Source organism: Otolemur garnettii, unplaced genomic scaffold (assembly GCF_000181295.1).
Source record: "Otolemur garnettii isolate 467f Iridium unplaced genomic scaffold, OtoGar3 scaffold00042, whole genome shotgun sequence".
In the NCBI taxonomy this organism is placed as follows: domain Eukaryota; kingdom Metazoa; phylum Chordata; class Mammalia; order Primates; family Galagidae; genus Otolemur; species Otolemur garnettii.
The window spans coordinates 11,611,515-11,631,138 of record NW_003852437.1 but is presented as its reverse complement, the minus strand read 5'-3'; the positions used below and the strand labels follow the sequence as shown (position 1 = coordinate 11,631,138).

The following is a 19,624-nucleotide window of genomic DNA, read 5'->3' as shown; positions in this document are numbered from 1 at the left end:
GTAGATAGCTGAGGGCTAAAACACTGCCCCAACCACTCTGAATATTCAAGTTCCAGAGCACCTATGCTGAGTGGCTGCTGGGTGGGTATTCATCAGAGGGGCCTCCTCAGCATTCAGCGAACTGCCAGGACAGTCAACTCGCTGTCCTCAAGTGCTTCCATTTTAGTCATTAACAATTATCAAAGAGGCTCGGCGCCTGTGGCTCAAGTGGCTAAGGCGCCAGCCACATACACCCAAGGTGGCGGGTTCGAATCCCGCCCGGGCCCGCCAAACAACCATGATGGCTGCAGCCAATAAATAGCCAGGCATTGTGGCAGGCGCCTGTGGTCCCAGCTACTTGGGAGGCTGAGGCAGGAGACTCACTTGAGCCCAGGAGTTGGAGGTTGCTGTGAGCTATGATGCCACAGCACTCTACCCAGGGGAATAGCTTGAGACTCTGTCTCAAAAAAAAAACAATTATCAAAGAATATTAGATACAGGGTGGACATAAAGTTCATGTGCAATTTAAAATAGTTTAACAGAGTAAATTGCACATGAACTTTATGGACACCCTATATTTATTACAGAGCCATAGCCATTCCAGCTTAAAAGTTTATGTGACATTCCAAAGGTATTTAGAAATATTTAGAAACACATGAAAGTTACATGTGTTTTCTTGAGGGAAAGAAAGAGGAAGGAAGGGGAAAAAGAAGAAAATGCCCCTGGGCCATGTTGAACAAGGAGGATTGTGCTCTGAGACCATGTCTCAGTCGGCAGTGTCCCTCAGGTAAACTCTCCAGTGACTGTCGGTCTTGGCCCTGAAGGGTTAAACACCAGGCCTGGGCACAGACCTGCGTCTCCTCAGAGTTTTATTTTGAGCAGCCTGTTTGCCCGAGTGCCTCCCACTCCTCCCTTCCCCACAAGCTGCCACTCGGCTCTATGTACACAACAAAAATGTTTGTCTTTTCCAAAGCTGGAGGCACCAACCGATGTCTGTGAATTTCTTTGTGTAATAACATAATAATCAAATCACATTAAGTCAGTGTCAGTAAGACATGTGTTTTCAATTTTAAAACCCACAAGTGATTTATTATTCGTTTCCTAATACTCTATTTGCACATTGAGTGAAACCGGAAAGTTGCATATGTCAAATCACTTCCAAATTTCGCTATGAAGTTATTTCTCTGATTGTTTTCTAGTTATCTGATGAGTTGTCTTTCAATACTCTCTCACTCTGCCATTCCTGCTCAGCGATGCCCTTTGGATCTTTAGCCTCTAAATCTCTAATGATTTACAAACATTTGTATTTATAAACTATATTAAAATTTTCTTTCACCATTCTCATTTTGCTATACTTTCTTATTCCTGTAAATAACCCATAACATGAGACGTGCCCTTTTACCAAAGTTTAAGTGTACAGTACGATCTCATTAACTGTAAGCACAATCTTGTACAACAGACCTTGGGAGCTTTTGCATCTTGCACGGCTGCAACTCTACACCATTGAACAGCAATTTCTCATTTCCACTTCCCCTAGTGCCTGTCATGCTACTTTCTGCTTCTATGAGTCTGGTAACTTTACTACATTTCTACGAAGGAAGGAAATTTGAAGTCCCTTGAGGACTGATACATCACCGTACCCCAAAGAAAATAGGGTCCCGTGCTAAACTGCCACGTGTCTCCTACTCTTCGCCCTTTCCTATGAAGTGTGAAAGGTAATAATGAGCAGAGAGTCAGTTTCAAGATTGACAGCCCTGGTGCCAGGCCCTGCTCAGCTATTTATCCTGACTTTGGCTAAATTACTAAACTTTCCCAAACCCATTTATTCATCTGTAAAGACGTACCTATATATATCAACGTCACAATACCTACTTTTATGAAAGTTAAATGGGGTAACAACGGTAACCCACCTGATAGGTGCTCAGCATGTGTTAGCTCCATCACCCTCAGCCCCGAGTCTGGTTCTTTCCATGGACGGAATTCGTGTCGTGTTTGTTCTAGATTAAGTACATCAGTTATGTCTTTGGGAACAGTTCAGGTCCTCATGCTGGTGGACATTGTTGTAGTCATTTAAAACAGTTCTTTCTTCTCTCTGATCTGGTTCAATGTGAAAATATGCAGCTTTCCATGGCCTGTTAATGTCCTAATGAGATCTGGTTCCTTAAGAGTGTCCTATACCTATACCCAGAGTCACAGATGTGACTACTCCTCAAGGGTCTGTGATCACTCTCATGGTGCCACTAGGATCCATATAAAGCCATGGGCCACACAACACAAGTCTCAGTGTACAAGTAAAATACCTCAAGTTGTCTGCTGAACTAAGGATGGATACTTATATTTGCTTACATTTAAAGAATTATACCCCAAACATATGTAAAGCCCACTTAATTAAATCAGAGGAGTCAATCTGACAAATATAATTTAAGCAGCCTTTGTAACCTATGAAGAAAAAGGAATTAGCTGACAATGCATTTCCTTCCCAAAGTAGAAAGTAGAAAGTTCTTTTTTATTTTGGAAGATTTTAGAGATAAAAGTTTCCATCCAGGCCTTTACCAATGGGTAAAGTTGGTACTCACCTACCACTATTCTAAAGATGCACTTATAATCATTTCAGAAAATGCAACAAATTCAGAAAAGCAATAGACGTTCAAGTTCTTCTATGGTGGGGTTCACCCCTGTTGTCTGTTGTGTTAAATGAATGAATCTTGCCTGCTTTGGACAATTAATTCAATTCAACATGGTAGTATGCCATAGTAGATAGGGAAATAGCTTAATCCCAATCAATAATTATCTCATTCTTTCATTTCTTCCTTCAATAAACACATATTCATCCAGGCACCATAATAGACAAAACCTAGCCCTGCCCTAAGAGAGCTGACAGTGGGTGGCAGCATTTGCTGTGCAGTAGGAGGGCTGAGTTACCACCGTGCCAACCACACAGCAGTAGGAGACCCCACAGGGTCATCTGAGTGCGTCTGACCAGGAAACTCTCAGGCAGGATGCTGAAGTGTAGATGGCATTTCAGCAGGTGGGGCTAGTATTCAGTTGGAAAGGAATATGGGTTTTTTTGTTTGTTTGTTTGTTTGTTTGTTTGTTTCTGAGACAGAGTCTCACTTTATTGCCCTTGGTAGAGTGCTGTGGAGTCACAGCTCACAGCAACCTCCAACTTTTGGGCTTAGGCGATTCTCTTGCCTCAGCCTCCCGAGTAGCTGCGACTACAGGCGCCCACCACAACACCCAGCTATTTTTTGTTGCAGTTTTGCTGGGGCTGGGTTTGAACCCCCCCACCCTTGGTATATGGGGCCACAGGCGCTGCCATGGAAAGGAATGTGGGAATCTGAATAGAAGCAGAAAACCACACAGGGTGACCTAGAATAAAAGCAGCAAGAGCAGAGACCTACTTATCTGTGGGGGTCTTATGGCAGATAAAATGGAAAAATAAATTCACGTCATACTGTGGAGGGCCATGAATGCCAGAGTGAATAATAGAAACTTAGGTAAGCAGACACTAGGGAGCCATGGAGGAATTTGGAGCAGAGGGCTGAGCTGGTGGGAGTGGGGCCTGAGGGACAAAGCTGTCAGTGGTAGGTGAGATAGATTGGAGGGGATGATGACAGATGCTCAGAGGGTTAGTCCAGTGTCTGGGGAAGGGGAGTGAACCAGCCGAGAGAGTGCACGGGAAGAAGCAGTTGTATGGTCCAGCACACATCTGCCATCCGTGTACTGAAATTTTATAGTCCAAACACTTATCTCCAAGTCAAAGGCCACACTTACCTTAAATATATGCTGAGAACTAGGGAGTTAATGCAGCAGTTTCTAACCTCTGGAGATTTAGAAGCAACTGAAAGTTCGGTCACCTCAATTTGCTCACCACAAACCATTGCCCTCAAAACTCCAGATTTGCTAAACATTTCAAACTCTGAGAAGCAGAGGGTTCAATAAAACCACATTGTGCCTGGCACGTATTACTCCTTTAGGACTAAGGACATTCGATCTGCTTCTTACTAATTCATTTAAATTTCATTCAAACTGGGATTTTGCAAAAACCTCTTTATTGCCCAGAGAAGCCCTAAGAAATTACTTTTTTTTTCTTAAGATACAGGGTCTCCCCATGCTGCCTGGACATGAGGACAGTGGCAAGATCATAGCTCACTGCAGCCTCAACTCCTGGGCTCAAGGGATCCTCCTGCCTCAACCTCCCAAGTAGCTTGTAGCTGGGAACCACGCACACATCACGATGCCCAGTTAATTTTTCTACTTTTCCTTTTTTTGTAGAGACGGGGTCTTGCTTTTGCTCAGGATGGTCTCAAACTCCTGACCTCAAGCAGTCTATGTGGCCTGGCCTCCCAAAGTGAAAGGATTCCAGATGCAAGCCACTGTGCCTGGCCAAGAGCTTCCTTTTAAAACCGTATTCTCTCCTTACAAAAAGGAAACTATAGTTCTCCAATCATCTCTGAACCCCAGAAGTTAGAGATTTATAATCCATCAGTTGGAATGAATTTCGTAGTAGGCAAAACAGTTGGCTAAAAACACCAGATTTTGCCAAAAACCGGTGTGTTGTGTGGTTGAGGAAGACGAGCATTCGACCCTCTTGTACACGTTCCTAGTGTGTTTCCCCCCAGCCATGTGCCAGGTGTGGAAACAGTCAACTGGAGGAGCTCATTCCGTTCCATGACTCACATCAGCCAGATTGGTTTTCTCTTTGCTGTCAAGAACATAAAGGAAAAGTGGCAATTGAAAAAAAAAAAATAAGCATCTTAAAAAGTAGATTTAGAGAAACAATTTTATCCTGCCTTAAAGACTTTCCTCTTCCTCCCCCTCCTCCTCCCACTCTGTGGCAGTGTTGAAACAAAGCTCTTCTTCTAGTGACAGCCATCAAGGAGTCGTGAGTATTTTTCATACACAGGAGAGCTAATGACATAGAGTTTTAACACATTCTATTCAAGACCTGAGTTTGAAGAACTTAAAATAACTCCTCAGCTCCTTTAAACTCAAGTTGATTTCCCAACTGCAAGTTACATTTTAAGGTGATTTTTAAGGTTTTATTTTGGTTTGTATTTCTTTTCTTTTTCTTTTTTATTTTACTTTTTGTCTTTTTTGTTATTGTTTTTGATGTTATGTTGTGTGTATTTTATTTATACGTTCATTGATTTTCACAACTGATTTTCTTACTTGTCAGTTAAAGACCGAGCCTAGCAAATGCTCTAGATGTTAAGAAATTTAATTTGTATTTTATCTCAATCAAATTGCTCAGGCTTTCTAAATCATTTGTAATGATTTTGTCTTAAAAATAGGGTCCACCCATGTGAGAAAATCTTCACACTTAATGATGTTAAGGGCCAAATAATATATTTGGTTGTCATCAGTTTCTACCCACTATTTTCTGACTGCTGGGAATACACACAGGAAGAAATAAATAAGGTCATTTATGACCACTGATGATTTCTGAAGGGCTGGGGGAGGCATAGTATTTTGTTTTAAAAGGTTTTTTGGCAGCCGATTCTGTTTATGAATAAATGGAAACTTTAATGTTTAGAGATGCTAAACTGTGAAAGGGGTTATTTGAATACTGAAGTCATTACAGCCAAGTCTAAGTTATGAAATTTGCAAAAAGGACATGAAAAAGAATCAAAGTTGAAATGAGCACTAGTCTCATTCAGAGACTGACATTTTTAGCACCTCGTCAAAGTCCACACTGTAAGCTCTGAATATCCACAGATACTGTTTTCTACACACAACCTCATTAAGTAATTTTTTTTCATTTCTTAAAGTAGTCTACTTAAAAGTTACTTCCAAGGCAATTTTATCTTAGATTAGATTGATTCAATCTCAAAATCCTCACATATGCTTTCAAGAAAACTGTCATCCTTTCCATTTCCACCTTAATTTCATCATTGACCCAAGGATCATTCAGTAGCAGGTTGTTTACTTTCCATGACTTTGTGCAGATTTGAGTGTTTCTCTTAGAATTAATTTCTAGTGTTATTCCACTGTGGTCAGAGAAGACATATGGCATGGTTTTGATTTTTTTAATTTCCTGAGACTTGTTTTGTGGCTTAATATATGATCGATCTTGGAGAATGTCCCATGTGCTGTACATTCAGTAGTTAGGGGTAGAGTACTCTGTAAATATCTGTTAGGTCCATTTGTTCTAGAACAGCAGTTCTCAACCTGTGGGTCATGATCCCTTTGTAACAATGAAAATGCATCCTGAATATCAGATATTTATATTATGGTTCATAACAGTAGCAAAATTACAGTTATGAAGTAGCAACAAAAATAATTTTATGGTGGGCCACCACAACATGAGGAACTGTATTAAAGGGTCACAGCATTAGGAGGCATTAGGAAGGCTGAGAACCACTGTTCTAGAGTCTCATTTAAGTCTAGTGCTCCTTTATTAATTTTCTGCTTCAATGATCTGTCCAACTCAGTAGCATTTCTATATACTAATAACAGTCAAGCTGAGAGTCAAATCAAGAACTCAATACTGTTCACAATAGCTACAAATAAAATAAAATACCTAGGGATATACTTAACCAAAGAGGTAAAAAGTCTCTACAAGGGAACTATTAAACACTAATGAAAGAAAGCACAGATGACACAAACAAATGGAAAAGCATCTTATCTTCATGGTGGTAGGATCAACATCAATAAAAATTTCATACTTTCCAAAGTGATTTACAGATTCAACACAATCCCCAACAAAATAGTAGCATCATATTTCACAGATCTAAAAAAATAATAATTCCATCTTTATTTGGAAACAAAAAAGAGCCTAAAGAGTCAAAGCAATCTTAAGCAAAAAAAAAAAAGATTGTAAGAGGGACTTTACCTAACAAATGCAATCAGTGAAACCTGGTTTCTTGTACCCTCAATGAATACCCAACAATAAATTAAAAAAATAAAAATAAAAATCTGGAGGCATTATATCACCTGGCTTTAAAGTATATTACAAGGCCATGGTAACCAAAACAGCATGGTATTGGTATAAAAATAGCTGCATAAACCAAAGGAACAGAATAGAAAATCCAGAAATAAAACCATCTACCTACAACCAACTGATCTTCAACAAAGCATACAACAATATACACGAGGGAAAGGAAGCTTTATCAAAAAATGATGCTGAGAAAATTGGATAGCCCCATACAGAAGAATGAAACAGGGTCCCACCTCTCACCATATGCAAAAATTAATCCAAGATGGATAAAAGACTTAAATTTAAGGTGTGAAGCCAGAAAAATTCTAGAAAAAAAATAGAAAAAACTCAGTCTAGGTGAAGCATTTATAACTAAGACCCCAGAAGCAAATATAGTAACAAAAGAAATAAATAGGATTTAATTTAATTAAAAGCTCCTGCACAGGAAAGAAAATAATAAACAGAGTAAATAAACAACCTACAGAATGGGAGAAAATAGTTTCAAACTACACATCTGATAAAGGACTAGTGCCCAGAATCTACAAACAAATCAGCAGGCAAAAAAATAAATAATAAACAAAAACACTAAAAAGTAGACAAAAGATATGGACAGAGCTTTTCAAAAGAAGATAGACAAATAAGCATATGAAGATAGGTCAATAAGCATAAGAAAAATGCTTACCATCACTAATCATCAGGGAAATATAAATTAAAACCATAATAAGACACCACCTGAACCCTGTCAGAATGGCAATAAATAGAAAGTCAAAAAACAACAGATGCTGGCATGAGTGCAGAGAGAAAAAAAATGCTTATACCCTGCTAATGGGACTGCAAATTAGTACAACCTTTATGGAAAACTGTACGGTGATTGCTCAAAGAAATGAAATAAGACCGACCATTTGATCAGCAATCTCACTACTGGGCACCTACCCAAAGGAGAAGAAGTCATTTTATCAAAAAGACGCCTGCATGCCATTGTTTATTGCAGCACAATTCACAATTGCAAAAATGTGGAATCAACCTAAGTGCCCAACAATTCATGAGCAGATTAAAATGTTGTATATACACACACACATTATGGAGAACTATTCAGTCATAAAAGAAATAAAATAATGTCTTTTCCAGCAACTTGGATGGAACTGGAGATCATTATCCTAAGCAAAGTATCTCAGGAATGGAAAAATAAACACCACGTGCACGCACTGTTAATTAGGAACGAAATGATTGATACCACTGGGCATGAAGAAATGTAAATGCCATTGGAATCCAAGAAGAGGGCAGGGGTAAAAATTTTCCTACCAGGCAGAATGAACATTATTCTGGTGGGCACATTAAAAACCCCAACTTATGCATTATACAAAGTATACATGTGACAAACCATTTGTACTTCTACATTTTTAATTAAAAAATTAAATTTCTACTTCAACATTTTTAATTTAAAAAAAAAAAAAGAAAAGAAAATTGTCATCCTAGACAACTCCTTCCAACTTTGCAGGGATACTGAGCCCTGAAGCAGTAGAGTGCATAGTAAGAGAGACAGCTCTATGCTGCGAATCAGATACTCGTGCTTCAGGGCACAAGTCAAACTACAGCTTTTTCTCATCTTTTTTAAGGCTGCATATTGAAAACTAGAGTTTTATCCTGATTTCTCAAAGGTTCAGCTTTCTTGAACTTAGAGACTAGAGCCCACAGGTCAGGAAAGTAATTTAATTTCATCAACACGCATTAAACACCTATAGCTTGCAGGATATTGTAGAAATTGGAAGAAAACTAATGGGAATCTGGTCTCCAAGACCTTACGGCCTAATAAGAAAGTCAGATGTGTGAATAAGAGTGAACTTGGGAACTATACTGGGCACGATTGAGTATTATAACGATGTCAACAAAAGCAAAGGACAGCAGCAGGAGGGCCTGGGTCCTGGTAGTCCATTTTGGAGTTTATTGGGAAAATGATTTCAAAAAATAACATATATACATACACATGTATATAGGTATATGGTTCAGCATTTTCTACAACTACTACTTTATAAATTGGCTTTTATTCAAAAAGTGCATTTGAGTTTCCATTACATACAAGATTATGCATTAGATACCAGGGGTTACAAAATTTGATAAAATGTTTTCTGGGTGCAAATCAGTCATTTACTAATAACTCTATAGTTCAAGACGCATTAAAAATCCTATGAGAAAGGAAAAAACAAAGCCTATAAATAGCCACCAATCCAGCGAGGAATTTCATTAAAATAATTATCAACACAATAATTATCAGAATAAGTCAGGAGGACTTAATAAGACATCATTTAAGGCTTGGCGCCAGTAGCACATGGTACCAACCACATATACCAAATGTGGTGGGTTCAAACCCAGCCCACACCAGCTAAAACCAACAGCTAAACAAATGCAACAAAAATATAGCTGGGCACTGTAGCCTATAGTCCCAGCTACTTGGGAGGCTGAGGCAAGAGAATTGCTTAAGCCCAAGAGTTTGAGGTTGCTGTGAGCTATGATGCCACAGCGTTCCACTGAGGGTGACACAGTGAGACTCTGTCTCAAAAAAAAAAATACATTATTTAAGAGGTTCAGTTGCGTTAATGCTCAAAAGTGCTGATTCACATGTTAGGTTATGTAATCAGGTATCCATGTTTGCTTGTGGACAGTTCTGCTCACTTAAATATAGACTTTTTTTTGTTCTCAGTATTGCCTGAGCTACTTCTGCACCCATTACTAACTATTCAACTTCTGGAGGCAGTCGACACAGACCTATTTCAGGGAACATGGTATATAGTAGATAGAAACAGCCTCATTGTATGGGTATACTTACAGCTTTTTTATCTCAGATATTTATTCTAGGTTTAAGGTTTCTCCTGGTACCAAAATGTCTCAGCCCCTATAAAGAGTACCCCTAGAAAAGGTACTCAAAAATGAAAATAATTTTTATTAACATTTGTTGCATTTAAGCCAACCCCAACTTGTAAAGTTTAAAAATTACCATACCAGCAGTGCCAATGCAAACTTCATAGCCCTAAAGTTAGTACCAAAGTAGTGCAAAAATGTGTTAATAAGTTCATATTTGTTATATTTATAAAATTCAGAAAATGAATTTCACAGTGAAGGTCAATGTTCATGTAGGTTAAGCAATGAAACATTTTGGAGCAACACATTTTTTTATTATTATTCCAAATGAGAATTTGGGAACCATGAAACAATAAAATCCAAACAAAGGCACATAATGGCAAGCAACTGTGAACGCCTTTAAACAATGATTTTTTAATTATATAAAGTTCTTAAATAAACCTAGCATTCTATTACTAGGCACATTGTTAAGAATCCCTACATTTTCACAAGGTAAATTTAGCTGAGTTATTCATAAGATTTAGCTTCGCTAATTATTTAGATTTTTATCCAGAAATACACATCACTATGCCACTAATTATCAAAGTAAATATGCTAATTACACACTGAAAATAATTTTGGAAATAAATATTTCAGATCTTAATCAAGAATTTATTAACACATTCCAATACTTCAAAAACCAGTGCTTTGTACTTTTATACAGAATGATGCTGGCTTGGCGCCTGTGGCTCAAGTGGCTAAGGTGCCAGCCACATACACCTAAGGTGGTAGGTTCGAATCCAGCCCTGGCTCGCCAAATAACAATGATGGCTGCAACCAAAAAATAGCCAGGCGTTGTGGTGGGCACCTGTGGTCCCAGCTACTTGGGAGGCTGAGGCAGGAGACTCGCTTGAGCCCAGGAGTTGGAGGTTGCTGTGAGCTGTGATGCCACAGCTCTCTACCGAGATGGATAGCTTAAGACTCTGCCTCAAAAAAAAAAAAAAAAAAGAATGATGCCTTATTCACACACTGTTTCTCATGTGAAATTTCTTTTTTCTCCCAACTATCTCTTTAGCTTCTGGGATCATAGTATTTATTTGTTTGTTCGTTTTTTGCAGTTTTTGGCTGGGCTGGGTTTGAACTGGCCACCGCCAGCATGTGGGGCTGGCGCCTTACTCCTTTGAGCCACAGGCACCACCCAGGATCATAGTTTTTCATTATCTCACACAACACAAAATACTCCCCAAATGACAGTTGACTGATAAGTTATTAATATTAGATTTTAAAAATTTATTTTTCTAGCATAATTTCATATTCTTCCCATTTAGAGAGCTACCCTCAGAATTTCTTCCAGTTGGTTTATGTATGTCCTCAAACAAGAAAATTAAGCAGTATTAGTTTCATGAATAGTTATCTAAATTGCCTCTGAATCATTTTCTTGTTAATTAAAGAGTAACCCAGGTAGAAATCCTAAATGACATAGTCATGGCTTGCCTTGTATTTTAGAAAATATTGGCCATCAATTATCACTGCAGCTTGGCAGACATTTACTTGCTCATCTTAGTTGGTTTGAAAGTGTACAAATAAAGAGTGTGTTCAAAAACTCTCAACACTCTCATAGAAAACAACATTATATGCTACATTTTTTTAAACCACAAGCTACCATGTAAAATTAACTATGAGATTTATTGACTACCTGTATTTTATCATATTTTTTATATTCAGTATAAAGAAATGTGGTGATAGGTCTATATAGAATTTCAATAAGTAAATAAAATCAATCAACCATTCCTGTGTTAGATGTAAGACAAATCTTAAAGGAAATATCCACACAATGATCTTATGAGGTTATGCTCAAAACATACCAGACAGGCTGCCCTAGGGGAAGGGGAAGGAAGCATTGGCCTGAGGCTCAAAATTTAAGGGTATCAAATGACTCAGCCATCAAAATCCAGCATATGTGAATGCAGTACTTTTAAAAATCTAAATTAGGGGGAGCACTTGTGGCCCAAAGGAGTAGGGCATCAGCCCCATATGCCGGAGGTGGCGGGTTCAAACCCAGCCCCGGCCAAGAAGTGCAAAAATAAATAAATAAATAAACAAATATAAAAATCTAAATTAAATCAAAAAAGTCATGAGAAACAAAATATCAAAAATCTAAAGACCAAAAGTGATGTGCATTCTGTCACTTGGTGGACGATCCTCCATTTGACTACAGGGTGAAAAAAATAGCAGAGGAATCTTTCTGTTTTCTTCTTTGGTTTAAGGATAAAAATGAACCTACCTCTAAACTTAGTATCTCCAGTTCATAGCATCTTTAGTTCAGTAATATATTCATCAACATTATAGAATAGTAACCATTGTTTTTTATTATCTCCATTTATCACACGTAACTTAATTTCAGTGTCATTATCTTAAGTATGAATGGTTTTAAAGTATTATACTACTTGGAAAGCTAAATGGAAGTTGGAGAAGAATAATCCATAATTTCAATTGGCCATTTCCTGGCATATTTCCATCATGCAGGGTGATCTCGCTTGCTTCTAATTCTGTTATGTAAATGCGGGTATCCTCTCAGCTACATAGGACATTTTCTTTTAGTATTTTAGAGTGGAAATTTTCATAGACTATGTTAAAAAGAAATAAATCATTGTGTGGATATTTTTGTAAAGATTTGTCTTATACATAACACAGGAATGATTGATTTTATTTATTGAAATTCTATATCAAACTATCACCACATTTCTTTATACTCTCCCATGAAGCCAAACTCCTGAAGAAGTCTATCCTTAATATTTCAAATGTCTCCCTTCCTAGTTTCTCTCTTCTTAAATGTTTTTAAGAAAACACTTTCACATTTATGGAAAATTTGTAAGACTAGATCACTTGTATGCTCTTTCCCCGCATGTACCATTTGTTATATTTTGCAATATTTACCTTACCGCTATTTTTTTCTTAACCACTTAAGTATTTGTTTTACACATCGTACCCTTTGTCTCTACATATTTCAGCATGGATTTTCAAAAAATGAGGGTATTCTCCTGTGTAACTGCAGTATAAGTGTCAAATGTAAGAAATTTATAGATGTAATACTTTTATCTCATACATAGGTCCATGTCCAAATTTCACAAACTGTCCCAACCATGTCACTTGTGGAAATTTTTCTCTGATCCAGAATCCAATTCGGGGACGTGCTCTGCATTTAGTTCACAATCTCTTGTATCCAAGTCTGTGAAACAATGCCCGAGGCTGTCTTTGTCTCCCATGGTACTGACACTTTTTAAGAGTACAGGCTGATTGTTTTGTAGTGCTCTCCAACTTCAAGTTTTTCTGATGTGGCCTCTTTGTTGGCGTCAGGTGTGCATTTGAGGCAACAACCCTATATACATGATGTTGTGTTCTCAATGTATTATGTCAGGAAGTGCATGATGTCAGTTTCTCTCTTTATTAGTGAGGTTAACTGATTAGCGAAGATAGTGCTCCCGCTGTGTTTCCCAAAAGAACTACCTGCTCTTCAAGCCTGTAAATAATCCTAGCACTCTGGGAGGCTGAGGTGGGTGGATTGCTTGAGCTCAGGAGTTCGAAACCAGCCTGAGCAAGAGCCAGACCCCTGTCTCTAATAAAAGTAGAAAAATTAGCTGAGCATTTGTGGCAGGTGCCTATAGTCCCAACCACTTGGGCTGAGGCATGAGGAGGAGCTCTTGAGCCCAAGAGTGTGAAGTTGCTGTGAGTTATTATGACACCACGGCACTCTACCCAGAGTGACAGAGTAAGACTCTGTCTCAAAAACAAATTTTAAAAACTACTCATTTTGGCTCAGGGCCTGTGGCTCAAGTGGCTAAGGTGCCAGCCACATGCACCTAAGGTGGCGGGTTTAAATCCAGCCCCGGCCCGCCAAAACAACAATGATGGCTGCAACCAAAAAATAGCCAGGCGTTGTGGCAGGTGCCTGTGGTCCCAGCTACTTGGGAGGCTGAGGCAGGGGACTTGCTTGAGCCCAGGAGTTGGAGGTTGCTGTGAGCTGTGATGCCATGGCACTCTACCCAGGGGGATAGCTTGAGGCTCTGTCTCACAAAAAAAAAAAAAACTACTGATTTTTGCTTCTCCAATTAATAAGTCCTCTATGGGTAGATGCTTTGATATAATGTAATTATCCTGCTCCTTTTTAAACTTTCACTTAATAATTTCAGTTTCTGTTAATGATCCTGACCTGAATCAGTTATTAGTATGTTGTCTGCAAAGTGGTAATATTTCCACTTTGTTCTTTCTTCTAAATTTCTTGGCTGGCACATTCTGCAAGGAAGAAATTTCCCTCCTCCCTATCAGTATGGCCTCATTGGTCCTTACTTCAGCCAATGGTTTCTGATCTATTCTTCCATGACTCACTCGGAGTCTCAAATTTTCCCATATTTGCTCAGAGGGACCCCTTAAAGTTATTTCCTCTGTCATTTTTAAATGATTCTAGCATTTTTCAAGTTCTCCTTTATTTTCTGGCATAAAAAATGTTATCATTCATCCTGTACATTTCCCATCTCAGCCCTAGAATTGGCCATTCCAAGATGATCTGGTTTCTCTTACAGAGAAATCATCTTTAAAAAACAAAATCTGGGGCAAGATGCACTCTTCACTACCAGAGGGTATTGGTTCTAGGCGTACAACAAAATGTATTCTCTTCAATGCTGTTCAGGGTCAATTCTGTCTTTATTGCCCCCAACCCATTGGTAGCATTTGGTTCAAATGATCACACCTTCCTCCTTGCAATACTGTCTTCACTAGTAGGAAGTGATGCTCTCTTGGTCTCCCTCCATTCTCACAGGATACTCTCCCCCAGTCTAAATTTTCCCTCCTCTTCTCTGCACCCTTTTAAAATTGGAGTTTTGAGGAACTACATAGTAAAGTACTGCGAAACTCAGACTTCCATCCTTTTCTCACCTGTATCTATACTTCTTCCATAAGCAATCGTATCTGACAACTGTCAAATTTTTATCTCTAATGCAAGGTCTCTCTCAAGCTCTGGAATTTATTATACCTACTTATTTCTAGTCAGCGTCTTTGCCTGAATCTCCAATAAATATCTAAATTCAACGTATGCAAAATCGAACCACTCCAGACCTGGTCCACCTGCAGTCTTCCCCACCTCAGGTGATGGCAGCTCAGTTCTCCCAGGTATCCAGGCCAAAAATTTGTGAATTCCCAAAATATATTTAGAATCTCGCCATTTTCACTGCTCTCTCCATGATCTCAGCAGCCAATACTCTTGCCTAGGGTATTTAGGGTATTTCTTGACAACCTCTTAATAGGGCTCACTGCCTCAAACCTTGCTCCTACAACCTCTGCGTGCAGAAGTCAGGATGATCCTTTTCACATGTAAATGTGTTCATATCGCTCTTCTGCTCAAAACTCTGCCATGGCCCCACACTTTGCTCAAGGAGGTACATTGCCCTACCCCACCCTAGATGATTTTCTCGCCCCTTTCCAAGGCCTCATCTCTCATTCTCCCCTCTTCTCTCCTCTCCGTCCCCATGGAACTCCTGCTGCTCCTTCCACACAGCAGCAACCCAGGCACATCCCCACTCTTGGTGTTATCTGAGCTAGTTCCTCTGTGTCGAAAAGGTTTCCCCAAATATCTGCTGGGCCAACTCCCTCATCTCCTTCAACTTTTGGTAGGACCATTCTCTCTCGTTAGGCCAACACTGACTTCCCCCAACAGAGAACTCCTGCTCCCTTATTCCCAGCTTTCCTTCCCCACCCCATCCCGCCACTTATCACCTGCTAACATTTTATAATTTACTTTTTTAATGTTATGGTTTACTGGCTTTTATCTCTCTGCTAGAGGTAAGCTCCATGAAGGCAGGAATCTTGGTTTTGCTCACTGAAGGATCTAGAACCATAGAATCTCATCAAATATCTAGAACAGTGCCTGTCCTATGCAACAGGCACTCAATTTGCTTTTTTTTAAGAAATGAATGAACCACTTATTAGTATACTTTGATTTAACAAACTCATGGAAATGGGTTTGAACCTACTGGTAGCATGGAGGGCACAGACACCATTGTTAACGCTGAAATGTGCTTAAACACAGCTTCAGCCGCACTCCACTTATCTCCACCTGCACTTGTTTATCTCTTTCTGCATGTAAAATCTAGATTCATTTTTAAAATAAAAGTAATTTTAATCAGTCAACACTTCCAAAGAAGAGTATATTTCGCTGGCCCTGAGCTGTGCTTTTGCACGCACAATGCAGCCCACGTAATGAACTGACCTTGGCTCTGGCTGCTGTCAGGGAATGCCCGCTGTTGTCTCTGCCTCTGCCAATGCTTATGATTTCAAGTTCCTTTTGAGTTCTGCAGGGGAAAGAAGGAGATGGGAGAAGCTATGGCAGAAACAAAAATTACTTTATATATAAGCTGTGTATTTTCCTACTAGACTATTAAATTGGCTCTTCCTTCAAAACTGGCAGCAGACGTCACTTATGTGACCCTAGAGTGATTCATATAATTTCAGCAGAAATAAGACATACATTGACAGACATTCAAATAATGTGCTTGGGATATTTCTGGACAGTTGCCATGATGTCAACTGTCGGGTTTTCAAAGATACATGTGAAATGATTAATAAAATATTTCTACTGACAACATTAGACATTCACGGCCAGCACACTCCATTAGCTAGAAAACACACTGTCTGCTTCATATGGGTCACTTTTGTACAAGAATGTTAATTCCTTTGCCAATGATATTCCTGGGACGTTAGGAAACATTTTCCTCATGTGTAAACAAACTGGTGTGCTCACAAGTCTTCTAAAGTGCGTTGCGGAGTTCATCAGACTAAAGAATGTGTCAGATAAGAACCTAGATTAAGCCTATGGCTCAAACGGCTAAAGCCCAGCCACATACACCTGAGCTGGTGGGTTCGAATCCTGCCCGGGCAGCCAAATAACAATGACAGCTGCAACCAAAAAATAGCTGGGCGTTGTGGTAGGCTCCTACAGTCCCAGCTACTTGGGAGGCAGAGACAGGAGAATCACTTGAGCCCAGGAGTTGGAGGTTGCTGTGAGCTGTGATGCCATAGCACTCTACCCAGGGGAATAGCCTGAGGCTCTGTCTCAAAAAAAAAAAAAAAAAAGAAAAGAACCTGGTTTAAACTCTTGAGTCTCAGTTCCATTATCGCAAAAGAAAGTTTAACTGCTCATTTCAAATGCATGCAAAAGTGTGTGAATTTCACCTACCAAACATACTAGAATCATTAATGAGAAAACGAAAATCTTAATTTATTTTGGGAGATTTCACATCTCCCAAAATTACATTCTAAAATATCTTGCTATTTTAATAAATATGACATTAAGAAATAATTTATGATCTAGAAGGATTTTAAATGCAGAGTTAAATAAACCAAAGTATTGAGGACACTGAAAAAAATTCACTCCTTTTTAATGCATTATATTTTTACATAGTGAAGAAAACAGGCTCTCTTTTCAATATCTAAACTTCTCGATTTGATGACTTTCCACAGATACAACACACTCGGGGGAAATTGGCACCAAGAAAAAGGTGAAAAGACTATTAAGCTTTCAAAGATACTTCCATACATCCAGGCTGCTTCGTGGAATTATACCACAAGCCCCTCTCCACCTGCTGGATGAAGACTACCTGGGACAAGCACGGGTAAGCTGGCAGCCACCCTGGACCCTCAGAGCAGGTCAGTGGGCCTTGTCTCAGCTAATAGCACCTGGGGTCGGGTCCTGCTCTGTCGCAGAGGAGGCCTAGTTATTCAGCACATCTGGACTTTTTCCTCAAATAGAAAATGAAATTCACAGGCTGTGTGTGGTGGCTCACACTTGTAATCCAAGCACTTTGGGAGGCCAAGGTGGGTGGATCTCGTGAAGCCAGGAATTCAAACCAATGTGAACAATATAGCAAGACCCTTCGAGTGAGGGTGGAAATTAATGTGCGACAGTATTTTTAAATGTTTGCAATTATCTCTCACCCAAACTGCCAGTGGCATTTTAAATGGAATCAACTGCCCTGGTTTAGATAGTTAAAAGCAGTATTTTAATTTATTAAGAAGTACATATTACTAACATCTGCCAGTAAGAAATGAATGGCAAGTAACGTCAGAAGAACTAACACCCAATGTCAGGTCTACAAAAGGGAAAAAGCAAATCACTTCTAACTGCAAGGGCTGAGTTGGGTGAACGTTTGTTCATTTGTTTGTTTGTTTGTTGAGAAGTGGTCACTGGACGTCACTGACAGATTGTCTTTCTTCTCAGCAGCCACATCTTCAGTGTTGTTGAGATGTTAAGAGAACAGTAGGCTGGAAGTCTAGATATCAAAAGTCAAGCTTTAGCCTCTAGTATTATTTGATTTGGGTAAAAAACTCACCCAATCTAGACCTTGAAAATAACTTATTAGTCCTTCACTTTTCTGCCATGCTCTGAAGGTCTGTGTATGTCAGGCCAAAGCATTTGGATTGTATCTTAGAACACAGGGAAGCCGTTCCACGGTACATAGATAGTAGATAAAATTGTTTAATTCACTGTGTCTCAAAGTAAATGTTTGAGTCTCCGAAATGATTCATCTGAGTGCTGTTTTCTGTTTGTCTTTTCAGCATATGCTCTCCAAAGTGGGAATGTGGGATTTTGACATTTTCTTGTTTGATCGCTTGACAAATGGTAAGTTACCCAGAAGAATTCTCACTAAAGTACACACCATAAAGTGGGATTAATTTCATGAAAAACAGAATTTATTTTTAAACACTGTCATTCTTTTTTACTTCTCTCCTCACTTACATAAATCCGTGGCTACTGAAGAACAATCAGGGCAAGAGAAAATTACTCCAAATGAAGAATAAAGACTGAATTTAGCCTCAGAATCTTAAGATAGTTTCCTTCTGACCTTGAGGATCCCAAAGGAATTTGGAAACCACAGATTAGATTCTTTCCTAGCAGAGTACTTTGGCCACATCCAAAAGGAGGAAGTTTATTGTTGGTTGATGAAAACTCAAAACACAAAAGCACATCTGATCAGTCCTGACTTTGACCAGACAGGGAGCTAGTGATCGGAGTCTTCCCCGTTGCAGATACTGCTTAAACATGTCTGATATTGTCAGAAGAAAACAATTGCTGAGGAGACTGTAAAAGCTTAGGCTGCAAATGATGAGAAAAGTAAACATTTCCCTTGGTTTCAATTATTTAATTTTTGTGCTTATAAAGGGCTTCCTTAAGAAAATAATAAAAATCTCCAGTCAGTGCCCCTAATAGTGGATACGGCACCAGCCACATACACTGAGGCTGGTGGGTTCAAACCTGCCCTGGGCCTGCTAAAACAATGACAACTGCAACAAAAAATAGCTGGGTATCATGGTGGGCACCTATAGTCCCAGCTACTTGGGAGACTGAGGCAAGAGAATCACTTGAGCCCAGGAGTTGGAGGTTGCTGTGAGCTGTGTTGTCACAGCACTCTACTGAGGATGACCTAGTAAAACTCTGTCTCAGAAAAAAAAAAAAAGAAAGAAAATAACAAAATCTTCTTATATTTTCATCTGCACATTCAGCAAATGCTGGTAAGCTTCCAGAGTCAATGAAAGGCATCACATTTAATGCTGATGTTTGTGTGTTCCACCATCTACCTTGCTTTAAGTCATTACAGATGGTTTTCTTACCATTCTGTTACTTGACAACATGAAGAGAAACATGCCTAAGACCATGCAATGGATCAGTCCCCTGCAGAAAGCTAACTGGTCTACCATATAGGGAGGACTCCCATAACCTTGCATGTAACTTCACTCACATCAACTGAGTATTGGGTGATGGCAAGTGAAGTTACCTGTGAACATTTTGTTTTTGTTTTTGTTTTGTTTGTTTGTTTGTTTCCTTTTTTTTTTTTTTTTTTT

The 19,624-nt window shown here is 39.1% G+C and overlaps 1 protein-coding gene across 1 annotated transcript in view; it reads left to right on the top strand.

Moving 5' to 3' along the window:
- Positions 1 to 19,624, top strand: part of PDE7B (phosphodiesterase 7B) — a 219,372-nt gene that overhangs the window by 161,488 nt on the left and 38,260 nt on the right. Inside the window, exons 3-4 of the mRNA XM_012805436.2 lie at positions 17,246 to 17,397; positions 18,341 to 18,404. Coding sequence (XP_012660890.1) covers positions 17,246 to 17,397; positions 18,341 to 18,404 — 216 coding nt within the window. The remainder of the gene's footprint in view (positions 1 to 17,245; positions 17,398 to 18,340; positions 18,405 to 19,624) is intronic.